Source organism: Rattus norvegicus, chromosome 19, assembly GCF_036323735.1.
Source record: "Rattus norvegicus strain BN/NHsdMcwi chromosome 19, GRCr8, whole genome shotgun sequence".
NCBI lineage: Eukaryota > Metazoa > Chordata > Mammalia > Rodentia > Muridae > Rattus > Rattus norvegicus.
The window spans coordinates 23,553,889-23,575,199 of record NC_086037.1 but is presented as its reverse complement, the minus strand read 5'-3'; the positions used below and the strand labels follow the sequence as shown (position 1 = coordinate 23,575,199).

General features: G+C 42.3%; 1 protein-coding gene across 1 annotated transcript in view; it reads left to right on the top strand.

Annotated features, from left to right (window-relative positions):
- The window catches only part of LOC134483260 (disks large homolog 5-like), a 664,485-nt gene extending 644,531 nt beyond the window's left edge, over positions 1-19,954 (top strand). Inside the window, exons 4-7 of the mRNA XM_063278546.1 lie at positions 17,805-17,948; positions 18,582-18,748; positions 19,460-19,565; positions 19,684-19,954. Coding sequence (XP_063134616.1) covers positions 17,805-17,948; positions 18,582-18,748; positions 19,460-19,524 — 376 coding nt within the window. The 3' untranslated portion in view covers positions 19,525-19,565; positions 19,684-19,954. The remainder of the gene's footprint in view (positions 1-17,804; positions 17,949-18,581; positions 18,749-19,459; positions 19,566-19,683) is intronic.
- The last annotated feature ends 1,357 nt before the right edge of the window (positions 19,955-21,311 follow it).

The following is a 21,311-nucleotide window of genomic DNA, read 5'->3' as shown; positions in this document are numbered from 1 at the left end:
TTTTGGATGAATATTCTTCCTCAGAGTTAATTTGTCATTTCTTAGAGACCCTAAATTTATATAACACTAAGCCAGCCTGACTGATTGAGGTCTTACTCACTTTCTTCTTCAGAAAACACAACTTGAGAGACAGCTTGTGGGACCGCCTTTCATTATGTGTGCTAGAGGAGAAACAGCAATACGTCTGTGCTTCTACATGTTCGTTAAGAATATGCTTATGTTTAGAAATTTTTTTGTTATGATTTTAATTGAAGTTTTCTTTTTGTTGTTTCATATTTTGTGTTCTTGTTACTATTTTTCACTTTCAAATATTTTTAAATATTTTTATTCATTTTAATCCTGTTGTGTTGTAAAAATGCATTTGTTATGAATAAAAATTGAATTCTATCTCTTGACTCTTAAGACCATCAATCTTACTCAAGGGTTCTGTGGACCTAGAACTGACAGCTAGAGATGGATCTCTGCATGTTCCATGGAGCCTGGGCTAATAAGTGAATTCAAACTCACTAGGGGTACCCAGTGTGATAGTGTTTTTTGTGTGGATAATGTGGCTGTGTCTCCAACAAACACTTTATGATGTAATCACTGACATACTTTACCCAATTGTTAGGGGCATGTGGTTCTTCTGAGAGAGCAGCAGATGCTCTAACCTGTGAGTCATCACCACAGCTCCTGCAGGTGGCTTTTGTTATTCCACATGAGGTGCTGTATTAGGTGGACAAGATCACCTATGATTAAATAGAGAGATCTCAGGAGATGTGTGTTCACAGGGAACTTACTAAACTTGCCTGCTCAACGTGTTAGGTTGCCAGGCATCCCTACAGAGCTCTGGTGTTCTGGACAGCTTCATCACCTGCCTACTGGTGGTATGAGGATATTGTCTGGGAGAAATTGTGCAGATGACTGAAGCAGAAGTCCGAGGGCTGTGTATCACGTCTCGTGAAATCGTTCTTAGCCAGCCAACAGCTGTGAATACAGGTTTCTTTTGGAGAGCAGGCCTGTGCAGGCCCAGAACCTAGGTGGGACAATTCAAGCTACCCTTTTTCCATGGCCAATCTCATATCATATTCAGAAAGTATTTCTTGGGCTAAAGAGATGGCTTAGTGGTTAAGAGCACTGACAGCTCTTCCAGAGGTCCTGAGTTCAAATCCCAGCAACCACATGGTGGCTCACAACCATCTGTAATGAGATATGATGCCCTCTTCTGGTCTGTCTGAAGACAGTCACGGTGTACTTGTATACTATAAATAAATAAATAAATCTTTAAAAAAAAAGAGTATTTCTTCCAGGTGATGGATTTCCAATTTATGGAATTGAACTAACTTACTGATGGTGGAAGTGACACAGAGAGTTAAAGTACAGAAGGAATAATCCAGAATGTCCACCAACAGTTGCTGTCACACCAGGGCTTTTAAAAGCTCAGCTGTTAGAGAAGCAAGGTAGTCTTTGGTCATTCTCAAGCTTAGGTCTTCTAGTCATTATAAGGTGACCATGACAGAAAAAGAGTCATCTATATCAAAATAGAGAATAGTAACTAGATTCACACCACACTATCACATTACTACTGTTTTTGAGGTTCTCAGTTAATATCTAAGAACCTGGAAGAGGCCTGGGTCTTGCTACACATACTCATAATTTATGTCCCCATTGTCAGCTGAGATTCTTCATGCAGCCTGGGGTCAAGGAGGTCATCCCACAAAGCACAAAACACCCATCTCAGATAAACATGTATGGTTTATTGAATCCAAAACATCCATGAAATCCAGGACACAATTAAATGTTGAAACCTAAGGATAATAGATAGAGAAGAGAATTAAGATTTCTAGTTCATAGATCCAGTAAACACCTTCAACAAATCATAGCAGCAAACTTCCATAAGGTAAAGAAAGAAAAGGCCATAAAGGTACAACAAGCCTACAGAACATCAAACTAATTGTACCAGAAAAATTCCTCCATTCACATAATAATTAAGACGCTAAATGCACAGATCAAGGAAGAACATTAAAAGGGGTAAGGTATAAATATCTAGTAACAAATAAATTCAGACGTATCTGAATTACACCAGACTTCTCAACAGAGATTCTAAAAGTCAGAAAATCTTGGGCAGATGTAATGCAGACACAGGCTCCTATATCCAGCATAATCCTCAATCACCATAAAAGGAGGAACCAGGATATTTCATGACAAAACCAAATTTAAAGAATTCTTTTCTGTAGGAAAGCACAACAGAGGCTAATAGGAGGAAAACTCCAAGACAATGAACTAAACTATACCCAAGAAAAACCAAGAAATTAATCTTCTCTCAATAATTTAAAAAAAGAGAAGCACACAAACATAATTTCACCTATAACCAGAAAAAGAAGAGAATGCAGCAATCATTGGCTTTAATATCTGAACAGATCTTCTTTCCCTAATCCCCAAGCTCCCAGGGGCCAAACTGCCAGCCAAAGTGTATGCAAGGATGCTCTATGGTTCAGGTGAGGCCTGTTGCCCACCAAATGGAGATCCTAGAGGTGTGAGGTGGGGATGGATATGTGTGGGTGGGGAAGCACTGTCACATAGGCAAAGCTGAGCAGAAAAGGGATGTAAGGTTTGATGAGGGGAGTGTGGAAAGCAGGACAACAGTTGAAATGTAAATAAATAAAATAACCGTTTAATAAAAAATAGCCAAAAATAAAATAACAAGTAAAAAGGTAAATGAAAATTAAACCAAACCAAACAAACAAACAAACAAAACCCCTATAGTGTATTGGCCTAATGCTGCTTGTATTTTAATGCTAATTGTAGAACTCAAGACTGGTTAACCCCAAATAACTGACCCTGCTCCCAGTTAACTGTGATTATAATGAAGCCAACAGCCAACAGCTGCACAGCAGAGAGATGGGGGAGGTGAGCTTTGAGGGCTTTGCTAGAGAGGATCATGAGGAGGGAAGAAGGAAGAAGAAGCTGCCAGAGAATAAAGGAAAAACGTGTGTGATGGAGAGGAGAGAGGAAGAGGACAGCAGCCATGGTTAAGGGAGAGGAGAGCCTGGTCCTGAGGGCTGTCCAAGGGAACAAAGAGCAGCTAAGATGCTACACAGTCAGTAAGAGTTGAGCCTTATTGTTTGGAAAGTAGATCTGGTCCATGGAGGTCAGGCAGCTGCACAGCTACTGTGCTGACTAATGCACACTAAAAATAAATTTAACACAATATGAGTAACCAGTAAGACAGCTCTGTAGCGGATCCTAAAAGAATTACTTTAGTTTGAAGGGAAGGACAAAACACCAGAGAACACAGGGGATAAATTAATAAAACTAAGAAAGTTAATCAAAGAAGACTGTGAAAACCACAAAAATTAACAAAATGACAAAATTTAATACATAGGTTTAAATAATAATTACATATCACTAAACTCAATATCTAGGGTGGTGGGGCATGAATTCTGCCATGGTCTGAACTCAGAAAGGTGGGGTTGGGAGAAACATGTCTGGTTAAATAGTCCACCCACATTGTGTCAATGTTATTTAATCTAAGGACAAAGAAGTGGAGTTTCTCTCATGGCTTTCTTCTAACCCCTTGAAAGGATCACTGGGGTGTGGCCTCAGTACTTCATACTTCTTGCTGGGTCAGCGAAACTCAAGGAAGCTTGAGATTGTCATAGCACAGTATTAGGCTAGATATACTGAGTAGATGATACTAAGTTGTTCAGATGGTGATACCCATTTGCATGTGTTCTTAATGTGGACCTAAGGAAAGAGAGATCAAGGTCCTTAGAATCGACGGAACATTCCCAGGCTTTTCTACCATTCCAGACTGAAAGGCTGGTAGGGAGAAAGTGGTAAATAGTAAAGAATTAATAGATGATGCTTTGAATGAAGGGTTGGTTTTTGTGCTGGTTTAAGAGAGGGTCTCAAGTATCCCATGTTGCCCTCTCCCTGGCTGGCCAGGTTCACTTTGAGCTCAGATAAACCTGCTTCCACTTTCCAATAGATAGTCTTACAAGAGGGGCCTCCGAGGACTGTGAGGACAGCATTAGCCATTGACAGTTGAGGTGTGCAACCCACAACTATAGTTTTAGCCACTTTGTTCCATGTCTACCAGCTATTTCAGATTGTTGCTGTTCTATGCCTGACAATCAAGGACACAGAAAAATAACCTGATAGAGAGCAAGGACATGGTGATCACATCCTTGCCTCTGCTGTATGTTCTGGATGAGGTTTGTTAAAATTCCAATATTGCAAAAAGCTTTATATAGGGCCCATCACATTAAGGGTCACTATGCACTGTTTCATCTAAAATGGCCTAATCAGAACTGACCGCCAGACAACACTTCCTGCGAAGTTCCTATGAGAAGCTTAAGTTTTTTGTGTTTTTTCTTCTTCCTTCCTTCCTTCCTTTCTTTCTTTCTTTCTTTCTTTCTTTCTTTCTTTCTTTCTTTCTTTCTTTCTTTCTTTATAGGTTTAGAGGAATGTATTTTGGGCCACGGATCTGCCCCTAGTATCTTAGCTATGGATGTGATCAATCAGTGTTAGTGTATGCATTCAATAAAATGTCCATTTTTGACTAAGGTAGATGCTTCTGTGTTTTGTGGGGTGACCCATTGTCAATGTCTATTGAGTTGGGGCCCTGGGTATGGTCGCATACCCCAGGACACAGGGGATGCAGAGCAAAGGCAGAAGAAACTGCACGCAGTTGCAAGCTTTATTAATCCTTATTAAGCTAAGAATATGCATTACTACAATTTTCATTGTGTCAAGATACCATAAGATCATTATTCCCAGGATACCAGGAACAATGAGGGAAGATTAAACAAAGAAAGACGAATAAACGAAAGCTTCTTCTAAAAATATTCATATAACAAATCACCTCTCTTATTATAATCAAAATATACTCACCATTACCAAGAGAGCGTTAGAACCACTTCCACAGAAATGGGACACAGCAGAACATAATTTAAGGCCAAGTGAGAAAAACATTTTCTTCTCCAGGTCGGCATTCAAGCCCCTACTTGAATCTATCACCAGGCCTTTCTTGACCCTGCCTGGGAGCTGCATCTCTATGTCTTAACAATTCCTTCTTTTTTCTTTTGTTTTAAAGTAACACTTTACATAACATAGCTAAAGGTCCTTGTAGGGGTTTAGTCATGTAAAAATAAAGCAACATAATACATAATGTACATAAGATTATGGCAAAACTAGCTCCTCCCATGCTATGGAAAATCCTTTGAAGCCAAGCCTTGGGATCTAATCCTGTCAATTGATCAGCCAAAAATTTCGCTATTTCCATAGGGGTAGTATCTTCTAGCTGTTTACCAAAAGACATTCGAACATCATATTTCAAGGCATTAATTACTTTTGAAGCACTTTCATTACCCTCTAAATAGGCTTGAATTAACTTCCAATCATGTTCTGTGTCATTATCCATATATTTACTAACACAAAGGTAGTAGGATTTCATCATGATAAGCAATATAAGCCCGATAACTGGCATTGGCCGCAGCAGAAGAAACCATGAGTAAAACACACATTGCTAAAAATAAGTGCTCAGCAGTAAAGGACTTTCCTGAAGGGGACAAAATTATTCCTTTCAGTGCTTAATCGCTTCACCTGACCCCACATAGCTAATAGGATTGTCACTGCACAGATCCTTATCCATTGTTGTTTGTGGACACTAAGAGAAGCCAGGGCCTCAGTAATGGAGGACACCTCCTCATCTCCTGAGAACATCCATCAGGAGAAAATGTAGCTGGTTTAACTGGATTCCTTTGAGGGTAGGGAGCAGTTCTTATTATTCTGTGCTTGGATCCATCTCCCAGGTAACCAGAATAGTCTCCCATCCTGTAATGAGACAAAACCCTCTCCCCTATATACAATGATGTCCCTTCCTGCCATTCAGCATCCCGGGCAATTTTTATCCATACTGTCTGTTCCATGCTTTCTGGGGGGAAGTTCAACAAAGTGTCTATCTGCTCTTGATATAACTTCACCTTGTGGTAAATTAAGAAAATTAATAACATATAATGCTTGTGCCAATATAGCTCTGGGACTGGTCTGCAAACTCCATTCAGGTTGCAAAAGGCCATCTCTTTTCCCCCTTTTTAATTTTATAATTTGTCATTTCAGGGTATGGTGAATTCTTTCAACAAAAGCTTGTCCTTGTGTATTGTGTTCTGTACCAGTAATATGTACAATATGATATCGTTGACAAAATTGTTTATATTGATAAGAAATATATGTTGGTCCATTATCAATTTTAATTTTAGAGGGCAGTCCCATAACAGCAAAAGTTTCCAATAGATGCTGTATAACATGAGCAGTGCGTACTCCTGGCAATGGTATAGCCCACACAAATTTTGAAAAATTATCTATGCTTACATCTATATGTGAAAGGCGACCAAACTCAGAAATATGGGTTCCATCCATCTGACACGATGTATTAAGTTGCATCCTTCTGGGATTAATTTGAGATGGAACACATTTTATACGTGAAGACTGACACATAGGACAATTAGCAATAATTTGTTTGGCTTGAGAATAGGGAAGCTTATATTTAATATGTAAATATCCTGTATTGGTATGATTATGACTGTGTTCTTCTGGGGTAGCAAATGCCACTAATTGATCTACCATAGGATTGCCAAGTGTTAAAGATTCTGGAAATTTTGAATGTGATATAGTATGTGTAATGAATATTCTAGAGTTTCATAATAACAATAGTCCTTTAATATGTGAGAATAACATTTAATATAGGCTTAGATGTAGAAACAACAGCAGTCGCAATATTCTGTACAACTCCTACAACATAAGCAGACTCAGCTATAATATTTTTACATCATGAGTAAAATCCTGGAATACATTAATTACCGCTAATAATTCACTTTGTTGTACTGACCCAAAAGAAGATTCTTGTCCCCAAAATTAATCTTTGGTCCAATAAGCCATCTTGGTGTTAGAGAAATCTGTAAACACAGTAAAGGCTGATGGTAATGGATCAACAGAAATTAGTGTATTTATCAAATTTTTTTTTTGTTTTTTAAAGCAATCCCACAATGTACTATGGGGAGGATGAAATTCAACATTTCCAGTGTAAGAAATCATGGCTAATTGAAAAACCTCAGACATCTGCATTAAATATTCCCCTTTATCTTTGCTTAATGGGAAAACAATAGCAGCACAATCATATCCCCACAGAGTAACAGGTCTTTGTATGCCTTGCTGAATGATTAAAGAAATTTGTTCCTCATTAATTGTTAATGTTTGGTTAAAGTTTTATTTAATATAAACCCATTCTAAAGGCAACTCATCCTGAGCGAAAGTGCCTGTAGGATATTCAAGAGTATTTAAACATATAATTTAATAACTCTATCTGGATCAATACGTGCCAAATATGCATCTTTCCATTTTCAGAAAAGATACCCTTGCATGCCTTCATATAAGCATTAATATCCCCAGCCTCCTTTATAGGTAATAATGCTCTCCTGTACTCTTCATTAGCATTTTCAAAAGCAAGCATTTGCAGCAGTTGTCCTCCAGCTACCTCTCCTACCATTGTTCTTTCCAATGTTAATTTTAATATACATAAAAACTTAATATATGGTTCATAGAAAGCTACTACATTTTTCAACCAACCAGTATCATCCTTTATAAAAGGTCGGTTGGGCCACACCTTGAATCGATGCTGGCCTAATTATAGGAAAAGAAAAAGCAGGTGAATTCGTCATTATCATCTTGTGAATCTAATGGTCAACATGCCATCCTCGGGAAAAGACTTAGAAAAACCTGCTTCAGGCAGTGGTGCAGAGGGCAAAACTTTTACTTTCGTTTTGTCTTAATGAAGCTCTAGCTTCTTGTTCTGTATTCGTTATTACCCTGTCTGCATTCATGGCCTTGAACACAGTAAAAATTACAGCCCAAAGAGACCAGAAATTGGAATCTTTTTGCCCTGCCTGACAGCCTTTTTCTCCTTAACTTTCACTTTGACCCAGATATCAGAATCCCTGGAACCCTCGTCAGGGAACCATGGAGTGTACTCTTGCTGTCTCTAAACACTTTTCTAAACCAGACTGATAGACATGAATTCCCTGCACTCTTAAAGATGCTTAAGCATAGCGAGATGAAGAGAAGATTTATCTTGTCCCATTTCCTTGTAATAAATTGTACTTACCTTATCTGACTGTCCAGACTTACCTTCAGGGACCCTGTTCCAGTGCCATAGGTCGACGTCTAGGGTGTTGGGAGCCCTGCGTCCGGTCGCATTCCTTTCTGTGTTTCCCGATGCTCAGTGGCCATGCCACTCCAGCATGCTTTGAAATGAACCAGTCCGCCGACACCACCACCACCATCACCACCACCACCACCACCACCACCACCACCACCACCACCACTACCACCAATTTGGTTTTGTAAATAAAGTTTTATTGACATCGCCATACTCAGCATTTACATCCTGTTCAGTGCTGCTTCTGGCTGCAGCTGCAGGGCTTAGGAGCCACAGAGCCCTTTAGGCTCCCAGAGCTGAGAGCATTGACCTTTGCCTTGTTTGTGAAAGAGGTGACTGACCCCTGTGCTCAAGGTGGCCTTTCCGTGCCCTTTAACCCATAGCATAGGTCTCTGTGCCATCCTCTCCCTTTGCTGTGGTGTGCACTTCCTGGTACATTTCCGTTAGCTCTTGACATTTCCAGAGCATTGGGTCTTGCAAATTGAATTTGCATGGCACCAGGAATAGACCTGATGGCAGGGTGTAGGACACTCCCTATGGGGACCCTGCCCAGGGGCATAAGCTTACTTTTCCAGTCAACTCCCTGAACAGTGAGCCTTTGTGGGACAAGGTACTTCACGACATGACTTGACCTCTCTGCAGTGCACCCAATCCCTGCTTGGCTCAGATGTCCCCCAGAGAGGTTGTGTGAGTGTCCCCAGTAGAGGCAGCACTCTGTGTGGTGGCATTGACATGGCATCCAGGAAAATCAAAAGCAGAGGGACATGTCGGGCAGTTGGAAGCAGATGTCTGCGTCCATGGAGAGAAGGATGGGCTAGACACTCCTACAGGGGGTGAGCTGAGAAGCACTTCCTTGGCTTTTTCACAGCCGTGTAGGCTGCATGCCATGCTGTGTACCCATGCTGTGCTGAAGCCCCAGACTTTGAGTCTCCCACAGCTGCTGTGTCCTGGGGCCAGGGTAGGATTAAGCAGACTTCAGCAGGAGAAAGGTGAAAACCCTGGTTGCGGGGTTGGGATGGCACAGTCATAAAACTCCTGCACATGAGGCCCCTGACTTAGAGCCGTATAGCAGCTGTGACAAGCCAGCTCTGGTGACACTCATCTGCAATGCCAGGCCATGGGGGGTAGAGGCAGTAGGATCAGTTGTTTAATTATCCTTGGCTACACGGCAAGTTCGACGCCAGCCTGGGCAACTTTGTCTATGAAAATAAGACAAAACTAGGTCTTGACTCTGAGCATCACTGCCTGTACCTGGCACGGTTGCCCCACCCCAGGTAAGAAACCCCTCTGTCCAGAGGCCATAACTGCAGGAGACCCCTGGCCAAGTGTCTATACCGCGCCTTGTTTGACTGGACTGTGCTGAGGACCAACCACACTCTCAACAGGAAGGACATGGGAGAGGCTGTTTCTGTGAGGTCCCAGGCACTGAGACGGCCAAGAATAAACCCTGTCCTTGGGAAAGCCATGGAGACTAGGAACCCACGGGATCTCTGCAAACACCAGGGCTGGCAGAGGACTCTGATCCTCTACAGCAGCTGCTCTCAATCTGTGGGTTCTACATCAGCGCTCCTGCACACCAGACATTTACACTACAGTTCCTCACAGTAACAAAGTTACACTCATGAAGTAGCTCTCCAATAAGTTTATGTTGGGATGACAACGACATGAGGAACTGAAATAAAGAGTCACAATTTTAGGAAGGGTAAGAACCGCCATTCTATAGAAACCCAGGCATCTGCACTCGGTGTCTGGAAGTGTGATAGGCTAGGCTTCACCCTCAGCGATGCCAGCATGTGGGCACCAAGCCTAGGTTCCACCCCAATGCTTACTGGATATGTGCAGGCCTGTTTCCATCAAGAAGTAATAAAGGAACCCTTGGCAAAAAAACAGTGGGTACCAAACAGGTCAGCAAAAGACATCCCCTCTTCTGCAACTCCTCTCAGGACGGCTAGTCTTCCCAGGAGGCCCCGGCTATATCAAAACCTTGTCTCCCAGTGCTTGCCCATTGGTGTCTTGGCCATATTCAGATTTGAGGACTTTGAACAGAATAGCTTCCAGCAGATTTGCATCAATGAATCCAACAAGTAGTTGCAGTCCTACTTCACCCAGCACATCTTCAAGCTGGAGCAGGTGAGAGTGGACACCTATTCCCCAGCCCAGCCCAGCCATCACCCTGAATGTCAGCTGTGTCCCTCAGTATCAGCAGGATGGGGCCTGGGCACCGTAGGTTCCCCAGGACCTAAAGCTATGTCCTTGAACTCAGTGCCATGCTCAGCCCTTCCAGCCTCTTTCAACCCTTCTGGAAGCTCAACTGCTCCTGCAGCAAGGCAGCAGTGTGCACATTCTGTCACGTCATTTGTGTGTGTCTACAGGAGGTCAGAGCCTGTCCCCTCTGGTCCTTTCTTTTGCTGTATTTGCCTTTCTGAGGAGGCAGCACCCACAGGTATGGGAGGCAACCACATGCATATTCTGCAGCCATGTCTGATTCCTCTGAGGCTCAGTCCCACTTACACACCTACCCTCCAACCTCCCCCCTCCATGTCACCCCTGGGGCTCTGTAAACCTTCCTGCTTTCTGTCTTTATATAACTGGTGACACTGCAGCCCTCAGTGGTGTCATACAGTGTTAGTTTGTCTTTGCACTGCCTGGAGGTCTGACTTAGGAGAATGGCTACCATTCTCATTCCTGTTCAAGGATCAGAATCTGAATCCTATGTAAGGCTGAATAATATTCTAGCACATGGCTGGGCCATGTTGAATTCACACAGTCACCTATGGATTTTATGTTTTGGCTTGTAAACACACACATATAAGACTCAAGTGACACCCAAGTGGAGAATTGCTGGAGTCCTCCATGGCTTTCTGAACTGTCTGAGAGACCATCCTGTCCACAGTGTATAGGGCACCATCTACTCATAGCTCACACAGCATGAGAAGATTAGTGAGGGTTAACCTGGCTTCTCTGTCTCCTACTTTCTGCCACACTAGCCCTAGCATCTTTCTGTATTGCAGTGAATGTTTAGAACCCAGGAGGATGGCAGCTTCCTTGCTCAAATATAGCAAGTTCCTCCTTGCCTGCTTTGAGACTGAGTCTCATGCAGCCCAGGCTGGCTTTGATCTCACCATTAGTTACGATGGCCATGAACTCCTGGTTCTCATGCCTCAGACGTCTCTGAGCGCTGGGTGACAGGTATGCACCACTCTTAAGTCCTGCCACTGGGACAAGAGTGAGCAGAGCCAGCTCTGAAGCACACACTTTGCTGGTGTCAGGGATGACTGACTTATGATCCGGTCTTCCTTGCCCATGGCCCTTCTCCTTGGTGCATGCCATCCTTCCTCCCTGTGACTCATGGGGGACACCAAGCCTGAGGATGTCAGGAAGAAGTTTACTTACTTCACTGGGTTGGAGGCTGTTAGGTTCCTGCGTCAGTAGGTGCGATTCAAGCTAGAAGGTTTGTGGCATGAGAAACTGGAACAGAACTGGAATGGCAGGAACAATCGTCGCCTGGCTCTGAGAAGACCAGGTGGGCAGAAACTCATCGTTGGGCAGGTAGTGAGCTCAAGACCAGGCTGGGCATTGCTCAGTGCACGTGAACAGGTGTGCTTACATGGACATGTGTTTCCCCCACATGGTCACCACTTATCCAGGCACGGTGAATACTCCAAGGAGCTTTTTATGTTTTAACATTGTGTGTGTTTGTGTGTCCATACATACATATACACACATACATTCGTACATAAACACGAATACACGTACCTGAAAACACATGCATATACATGACTATACACATTCATGCTCATGCACAGATATATACACACCTACATGCATACACACATACATACACACACATACACACATACACACATACATGCATACACACATACACATATACATACACACATACACACACATACAATACATATACACACATACAAATACACCTATACACACATATAGACAGACATATACACACATATACATATACACGTATACACATACATGCATACACACATTCATATCCACACGTACATACAGACATATACATATATACTCACATACATGTAAGCACATGAGTGGAAGCCAGAGGACAGCTTGTCCCTTGGTTCTCTCCTTTTTACCACGTGGGTCCTGGGGATTGAGTCAAGCTCATCAGACTTGACAGCAAGCCCCTTTAACTGTAGAGCCCTCTCATTGGCTGCCAGTTGCCTCTTTCCACAAATTCTATCCATGGTGGAATGTTTACAGTTGTTATTCTCATGATTCCCTCAGCAATAGCGCAGACATCATTTACACTGCATTAGGAGTTATAATTCATGTAGATGTCAGGAGAGCTGGAGGCGTGCATGAAGAAGAGAGCCCACTTTCAATGTCATTATGTGGTATTGCCTTAGGCCCTTTTATACACTCCCCTGGCTTTGTCTGAGTATATGTTTGAGGTCTCTCTATGACTGTGCAAAGAAGTAAGAGATAGGGCTGGGCCACAAAATAGGAAAGTACTTGTTCATCCAAAAACAAAAACAAAAAACAAACAAACAAACAAAAATAGCTCTAGGGTTAAATATTGGTGCTAGTACTGAACTACACAGCCAGAAGGTATTTTTCTAAGTAAATAACACAATATTGGGGATGACAATATGATCAAATATCCTACAACATAAGTTTGCAATGTTACCTACATTTTATAAATCAAGTCTGACCACAGTTTTGGTTGTTTCCAATCCTGTCTGAGTGCATCATCACGGGAATCCCAAGGAAAATCAGAAATGGGTTCTTGAAGCTGTTGCACAGGGCCAGTATAGACCTAAATACCACAGAGGAAACCTTGATTCTTATCACAAGGGATCATTCACCATCCCTCTTGTCACATAACTTATGACAAGAGGTCACCTTTCCTAAACTTAGCCTTTTTCCCGAGTGCTGCAGAAGGGAAGACCTGGTGTCAAGGGGTCTGGATTCAAACCACAGGACACTGAATTCATTTAAATAGGTGTAGTTTATTAATGCACACACCAATACAGTTCAATCAGAGCAACAGCTCACAACTGTGTACTGGACATTGCTAGGCCCCGCTCATTGCAAAATCCACATGGGCTGGTGCACAAGTGTTGGAAATGCTTCGGTCTGTGGGCCCTGACTCAGACCATTTTACACATAATTGTTCCTATTTTCCTTGAATCTATTGGGTCCTATGTGAAGAATACACTTGGGGAACTTGTTAAGATTAACAAACCTCATAACATACAGAACATAACAGGGTATGTGACCAGCACCACACAGTTCAACGTCAGAGTTTTTTGTTCTTTGTTAGTGTTTTTCTTGGCATCCATGATGTGGAGGCGTATTACAGAGCAATAGGAAAGAGCTGGCTGCTGTGTAACAAATTCACTGCTATTAAGGTAGGTATGGGGGCAAGACCTCAGCAATAGCCCTTAAGATCGGAAGGAGATGATGTGTTTAATAACTGAAAGGAGCTGCCTCAGCTGTGTTTCTCTGCCTGCTCAGTGCCCATTCAACATCACTCTGTCCCTGAAGAGGAACTCAAGGTCTGCCCCCAGCTGCCTGTGAGCCAGGAAGAGGCACAGAAAGGCAAGGCCACAGCACTGGTTTCCAATCCCTCAGTAATGCTGGATTTCCAATAATGTACTTGTATACACAAATACACTGTGGTAAGTTGCAATAGATACTAATCATTTCTCACATAGGGCAGCAGTTGATTGCCTACAACTAATTCTATTAAAAAAAAAGAAACCTGGCTCTTGTAGAAATATATAAAGAAATATTTAGGATGGTGGGGGATGAATTCTGCCATGGACTGAACTCGTGGAAGTGGGGTTGGGAGAACGATGCATGGTTAAATAGCCCACCAGGTTCACATTGTGTCAACTTGATTTAATCTAAGGACAAAGAAGTGGAGTATCTCTGATGGCTTTCTTCTAGTCCCTTTAAAGCATCACTGGGGTTTGAACTCAGAACTTCACACTTCTTGATGGGGCAACTACACTCAAGGAAGCTTAAGACTGTCATAGGCACAGTATTATGCTATATATACAGAGTAGATAATACTAAGATGTTCAGATGGTGATGTCCATTTGTATGCACTCTTAATGTGGACCTAAAAAAAGAGAGATCAAGGTCCTTAAAATAGAAAGATCAGTTCCAGTTGTTTTCTACCATTCCAAACAGAACGACTGGTAGGGAGAGAATGGTAAATAATCGAGAATTCGTAGATGATGCTTTGAATGAAGTGTGGATTTCTGTGCTGGTTTAAAACAGGGTCTCAAGTATCACATGTTGCCCTCTACCTGGCTGGCCAGGATCACCTTGAGCTCAGATAAACCTCCTTTCAGTTTGAAATAATTAGGCTTAAAAGAGTGGCCTCCAAGGACTGTGCACACAGCATTAGCCTTTCACAGTTGAGGTGTGTAACCCACAACTATAGTTTTAGCCATGTTTTTCCATGTCTACCAGCTATTTCAGATTGTTGCTGTTATATGCCTGACAATCAAGGATGCAGAAAAATAACCTGATGCAGAGTAAGGACATGGTGATCACATGGTGATCTCATGGTGCCTCTTCCGTACGTTCTGGATGAGGTTTGTTAAAATTCCAATATTGCAGAAAGCTTTATATAGGGCCCATCACATTAAGGGTCACTATGCACTGTTCTATCTAAAATGGCCTAATCAGAACTGACTCCCATATAACACTTCCTGCAATCCTCATATGAGAAGCTTGAGCTTTTAGTTTTGACTTTGTCTTTTCTCGTTCTTTCTTATTTTTTGCTATATAAGTTGAGACAAAGGTAGTTAAGGCCATGAATTTGCCCCCAAAATTTGAACTATGGATGTGATCAATCAGTGTTAGTGGTTGCATTCTATAAAGTATTCATTTTTTACTATTATAAATGTGTTTTACTATGATAAATGTGTTACTACTTTTGTGTTTGGTGTGGTGGCCATTTCCCAGTGTACAGGTGCTGGGACCTTGCTCTATCCACTTAATGATGTTTATAGCCTCATTTTAGACATTTCTGTGCACCCTCTATATCTCTTGTTTATTTTATTTTTCTGATAGAAGCTCATGGTACATCTTACTCAGGCCTGTGATCAGTGCTCCTTTAGCGACATTGGTGCAGAGAGCAGAACCCCACAAGCAGCATGAGGTTCCCTTCACTGGTGTCTCCAATATTGCATTTTCCTCTGCCAACTGGTCTCCACACTTTTCCTAGCACCTTAAAGACTTCAACTCTTTCTCCTAAGGAATTTTCTGGCAATTGTCGATTGCTAAGCACATGACTTCATGAGTGTTCCCTTAACACACACCCATGTTGAAACCTACCATGCAGACTATTTCTTGATGTGATATAAAGCACCTGTACATAATGAGACAGGAGAACTTTTGACTGCATATTCAAGCTGGTGTGAAATCTCAGGAAGTTTTAATGGCTAACATTGGTGAATGAGGACAATTTGAGTTAGGATGAGACATTTTTTGGGAAAGATTTGAAAGGAAACATTCATTTAGATGCATAGGAATTACTAAGGTTTTTATAATCAAGCCTTGAGGAAAATTTGGCTTTGGAAGCAGGAGATGCTCAGTGGCTCTGTCCCAGGAAAGTCTCCTGGAAAGGGCACCTCTGCTTATGCTCAGTACAGGGAGAACATTAGCAGGAGGCAAAGTCTGCTCCCCTGACATCAGCTGTCCCTTCTTGGACATTCTATTGTCTCCTAGAGAGTTCTGGAATCCTTTTTGATGTCACCAGTGTTGTAGTGACGACCAGTGCCCTAGTTTCTCTCAGTCTGAGTCTGGCAGTTACAAGCTAAGACATGTTTTCCCGTCTTCGCAAGCGTTTTGGGAGGGGGAACGTCGATTCTGGAGAGACTAGAGTGAAGGAGTCTGGCCTTTGTCTCAAAGTAATGATGGACAAAGACAGCACTTCTGGGGAATGTGGAGTAAGTTCTGGGCAGTGTATTTTGAGCTTCCTGCCAGGGTGGCTGCAGGCTTACGCTGACCTTTCTAGCAATGGGCCACAACAACTGGAGCATCTGAAAAGGAATTGAATTTCCATGAATATCACAATTCCTGAAAGTCAGGATTTCAGAACTCTAGTTTCCCCATCCCCACTGGGAGGATATGGTAAGGCCAATGCTATTATACTGTGGACTTCTGGTCTTTACTTTTCAGTTCATTTGTTATGTTACATTGATATAATAACCTCATCAGTAGTCATGGAGGGTCCACCTTTTCTGAGTTTAGACAGGGCAGCAATGTATTTCACTATCATTGCTTCTTTAAATACAGTGGGTATCTGACAGTAGTAACAGGGAGAGATTGTGCTCCAGGCAATAACCTTATGTTCTTAGACCTTCTCTGATTTCTTCTAACTGGCAGGGTCATCGTTAGCTTTATATATTAGAGTGTGTGTTACAAACATGTTTCTAAAATACCAAAACTATTTGGATCGTGTAGACCAAGATTCAGCCTGTAACCTATTCGCACTTCTGGGGCATTTGGTATTTCACATAGGGACACTGATAAGTCTGTTGAACATATCCTCCCCGGAAATGCGTTTTAAATCCAAAGTTGTTGGCTTAGAGTATCAGGGTAGGGCATCTGAGTGTCTCCAATCACTCAAGTTTTCTGGATGGTGAATTTATCATCTGAGTTCTGAAGCCACAGGAGTGAGGGTCCTGAAACCAAGCTGTACCCTGTTCAGCTGATGATAATCCTGGAGAAGCCATCTCCGTGGTACATGTAAGCACGTGATGTCCGGCATAGGGAACACCTGGCTGCTTATGTCTCTTGGTATCTATAGAGTAGTGGGAGAACTGAGATCCACTGAGGAGGCCTCTTAAGCATAGACCAATCGCCTAGCAGTGACACTGGGTTCCTGGCTTATTCTCCTGTTTAGGCCTCACTGAGGTCTATGAACACTCTATGCATTCTCCCCATGCAGGTTCACTTGTGTTCTTCTACCTACAGACGCTGGGAGAGAAACATCATCCCCTGGCACTGACCTAAGCAAGAATCAGGCCATGAAGGAAAAGGAGAGGCTGATTAAAGAGCTGCAGCTCATTACCGAGGAGAGAAATGACCTGAGAGATCGCCTGAGGTTTCTGACAGAGAGATCCATGAAGAACAGGTATGAATCGCTCCAAATGCTCTTGTTTCATTCCTGGGTCTGCAAGGTCACCTTCTTATTCTATTAAGGTTTTGGGTTCTAGAAAGCTGTGCCTCCCTAACCACCCTGTGCTAAACCTCACCTCCCATATAGTGGAGATTCAGAACCTGACCCTTCCTGAGGAGTGAGATTGAAAATGGACTCATCTGCTTCCATTTATTTTAAAGCAGAACTTGTGGTCTGAATGAAGAATTCAGGGATAAAGTCAGGGAGAGTGAGTTCCCAGTGTGCATTTGCAAAGCCCTTGACAGCTGGTGGCTTTGCAAGATTGTAATTGCAGTGAGTTTATGGTGAGTCTCTGTACTTGCTAGGCAGGTGACTGAGTGCTGGAAGATCCATGCTGCAGCCTGGGGTAATTTAGGACCCAGCCTGAGTTCATATATTCCTAAATGCCGATGTTCATTGTATTCTATCATTTGGGGCCAGGCCACACTTCAGGCCAAATCCATATTATGAAGACCTGGAGAGAATGGAGGAGGCGGTCATGTCAATTCTGCACAACTTAGAGATGGAGAACACTGAGGTCCATGAGAACAACCATAAGCTGAAGAAGGAGATTACCTTCTCTAGGTAAGTCCTGGTCAGAAAGGCTATCACTTGTGGAATGGCCATTTCTGACTTTCTTTGTTCTGGATTGGACGGTCTTCAGCTCTGGTTCTATCTCTTGTGCTGTTTACACATCAGTGTTCCAGGGTCATTAGGACTCAGTTTTCAGTTCCATAAAAGACTGTTCCTCATCCCAGGATTGTCGAGGCATCTTCAAAAGGCTCTAGAGAGAACAGCACTGATTGAAGTCAGCAGAAGTTTATTAGGCTGACCTGGACCTATGGTGTCACACCAGGTTTTACAACACTCAGTGCGTGGACCACATGGTTAGCATGACCTTCTCTTGGTTCTACTGACCTCTTTTGAGGGTGTTGGCCCAGTACTAATTCATGTTGCCCCCATGCATTGGGCTTTCATGGATAGTTGTGGATCCATGTTCTTTCTCAGAGGTGTGGACACTAATTGGTGTCAGGCCAAGCAAACAATTTATTCTTCCCCGAATTAACTCTTTATGTTCTGTGCAGCAGCCTTATATGTATCAAGATGCATTTTATTAAGTCTTCATGGGTATCTGGGACCTGGTAGAGTTAGTGGGACTTGGGAGTAGGAATGGGAGAAAGGGCCAGCATGATCTTACTATGCAGACTGTATTTCCAGAAACCTGCTCAGCCAGCTCCTGATGGAGAACACATGTAGGAAGAAGTTGGTCCCACTGAAGCAGGAGAGCAAGGAGGTACATCTTGATTGTGCACTGAACCAGAAATATTTGGTTGACTTTAACAAGAAAGATAAAGACCATCAACGGACAGAACCAGCATTATCAGGTAGGGACCTGTTAGCTTAACAATATCTGATAAAATTTGCCAATTTGATACATCTTTGCTTCTCTTACCACCTTTCTAATTTACACTCACAACCAGCCAACCACCTCATGTAATGGAATTGTTCATTGCTCTGCCTATGCACAAGTATTCTGGGAAGTCAACCACTTTTCAGAAACTGAATTATTGTGCAAGCATATTTTGCTGCTCGTTTTGAAGCTGCAGTCTAGAAATGGTGACAGATGAATAACATATCATATTATTGCATATCCATGTGATACATTGGATCCTATGTAGAGTTTTGAACAAGTTCTTGGTTCTTTGACAAATGACACTCTGTGGTCATGTGATCTCTTGTGTAGGAAGCACCTTTGGGATAAGAACCAAGTGCAAATGTCAAATTAGTACTTGTCATTGGCTTTATCCTTGGTGACATATGGACATCTCCTTTCTTCCTGCAACCTGATGAGGTCTCTTCCCATTGCCCTGTTCTTGGTTTGCACTGGTATAAGTCTGGGTCCCATATTGTCAGCCCACATTACTGTGAGGCTCTCTGGAGATTTTGCCCTGCCCACAGAGTTAGCAACAATGATATCACTTAAAATGTCCATGTCGACTGTCCAATAGAACTGAGGTGGTAGAAGGCAGCATTCTGACAGCTGGCTTGCATTTCCCCACCAAATCAGTGTCTGAAAAACTGCCTTCCTCTCCCAGGTCTCAGAAAGTGCAAGAGAGCTGGAATTGGACACACAGCAGTAAGAGAGCTTCCTGAAGAATAAGTTGCTTTCTCAGGAGTCCCTGATGACCAACATCCTGAATGGTAACAACATTTTTTGGATGAGTATTCATCCTCTGAGTTAATTTGTCATTTCTTAGAGACGCTAAATTTATATACCACTAAGCCAGCCTGACTGATTGAAGTCTTACTTTCTTCTCAGAAAACAGCACTTGAGAGACAACTTGGGGGACCGCCTTTCATTATGTGGGCTAGAGGAGAAACAGCAATACATCTGTGCTTCTAAATGTTCCTTAAGAATATGCTTTTAGAAATATTTTTGTTATGATTTTAATTGAAGTTTTCTTTTTGTTGTTTCATATTTATATGTTCTTGTTACTATTTTTACTTTCAAATATTTTTAAATATTTTTATTCATTTTAATCCTGTTTTGTTGTAAAAATGTATTTGTTATGAATAAAAATTGAATTCTATCTCTTGACTCTTAAGACCATCATTCTTACTCAAGGGTTCTGTCCCCTCCTGTGGACTTAGAACTGACAGCTACACATGGATCTCTGCATGTTCCATGGATCCTGGGCTAATAAGTGAATTCAAAGTCACCAAGGGGTACTCAGTGTGACAGTGTCTTTTGTGTGGAAAATGTGGCTGTTCCTCGGACACACACTTTATGATGTAATCACTGACACACTTTACCCAATTGTTAGGGTCCATGTGGTTCTTCTGAGAGAGCAGCAGGTGCTCTACCCTGTGAGTCATCACCACATCTCCTGCAGGTGGCTTTTGTTATTCCACATGAGGTGCTGTATTAGGTGGACAGGATCACCTATGATTAAATAGAGAGATCTCAGGAGATGTGTGTTCACAGGGAACTTACTGAGCTGTGCGTGCTCAACGTGTTAAGTTGCCAGGCATCCCTACAGGGCTATGGTGTCCCCACTGCTCATTGTGGGTCAGGATCGTCCTCCAGCATCACTTAGTGTCCATATTAGAGCAGATCATTCACCTGTTATCAATGATGACCATATGTATTCTGCACATCTGATAAAATACAGAATAGAAACTAGCTTCTTGTAGGCCAGCTTGGCATAATCAGTTTTTTGATTGTTAGCAAGAAAATTATTGTAATCTAAGCAGTTTAGGAAGGAACCTCAAGAGCATCCATAGTGAATGCAGCCTGCAGCTGTGAACACAGGTTTCTTTTGGAGAGCAAGCCTGTGCAAGCCCAAACGAGGTGGGACAGTTCAAGCTACCCTTTTTCCATGGCCAATCTGGGATCGTATTGAGAATGTATTTTTTCCAGGTGACTGATTTCCAATTTGTGGAATTCATCTAACTTGCTGAGAGTGCAGGTGACTCAGAGAGTTAAAGTACAGAAGAACCAATCCAGTATGTCCACAAAAGCTTGCTGTCACCCCAGGGCTTTTAAAAGCTCAGCAGCTAGAGAAGCAATGTAGTATTTGGTTATTCTCATGCTTAGGTCTAGTCATTCACTATAAGCTGACCATGACACAAAAAGTGTCATCTGTGTCAAAACTAGTTGTAACTAGATTTACACCACACTATCACATCACTACCGTATTTGAGGTTCTCAGTTACTATCTAAGAACCTGGAAGAGGCCTGGGTCTTGCTACACAAACTCATAATTTATGTCTTCATGACACTGTGTGCTTTGTTCTGTTGATGCTACCATTGGCATACAATACCTTGGATACTTTGTGCTGACATCTGTGACATGAGACAATAGTTCATGTCATCCTATCCTGAATAAAATGTCCTTAGAGTACAGTGTAGTGGGAGGGGCCTTCTTTTCCTGTGAGATAGCAAAA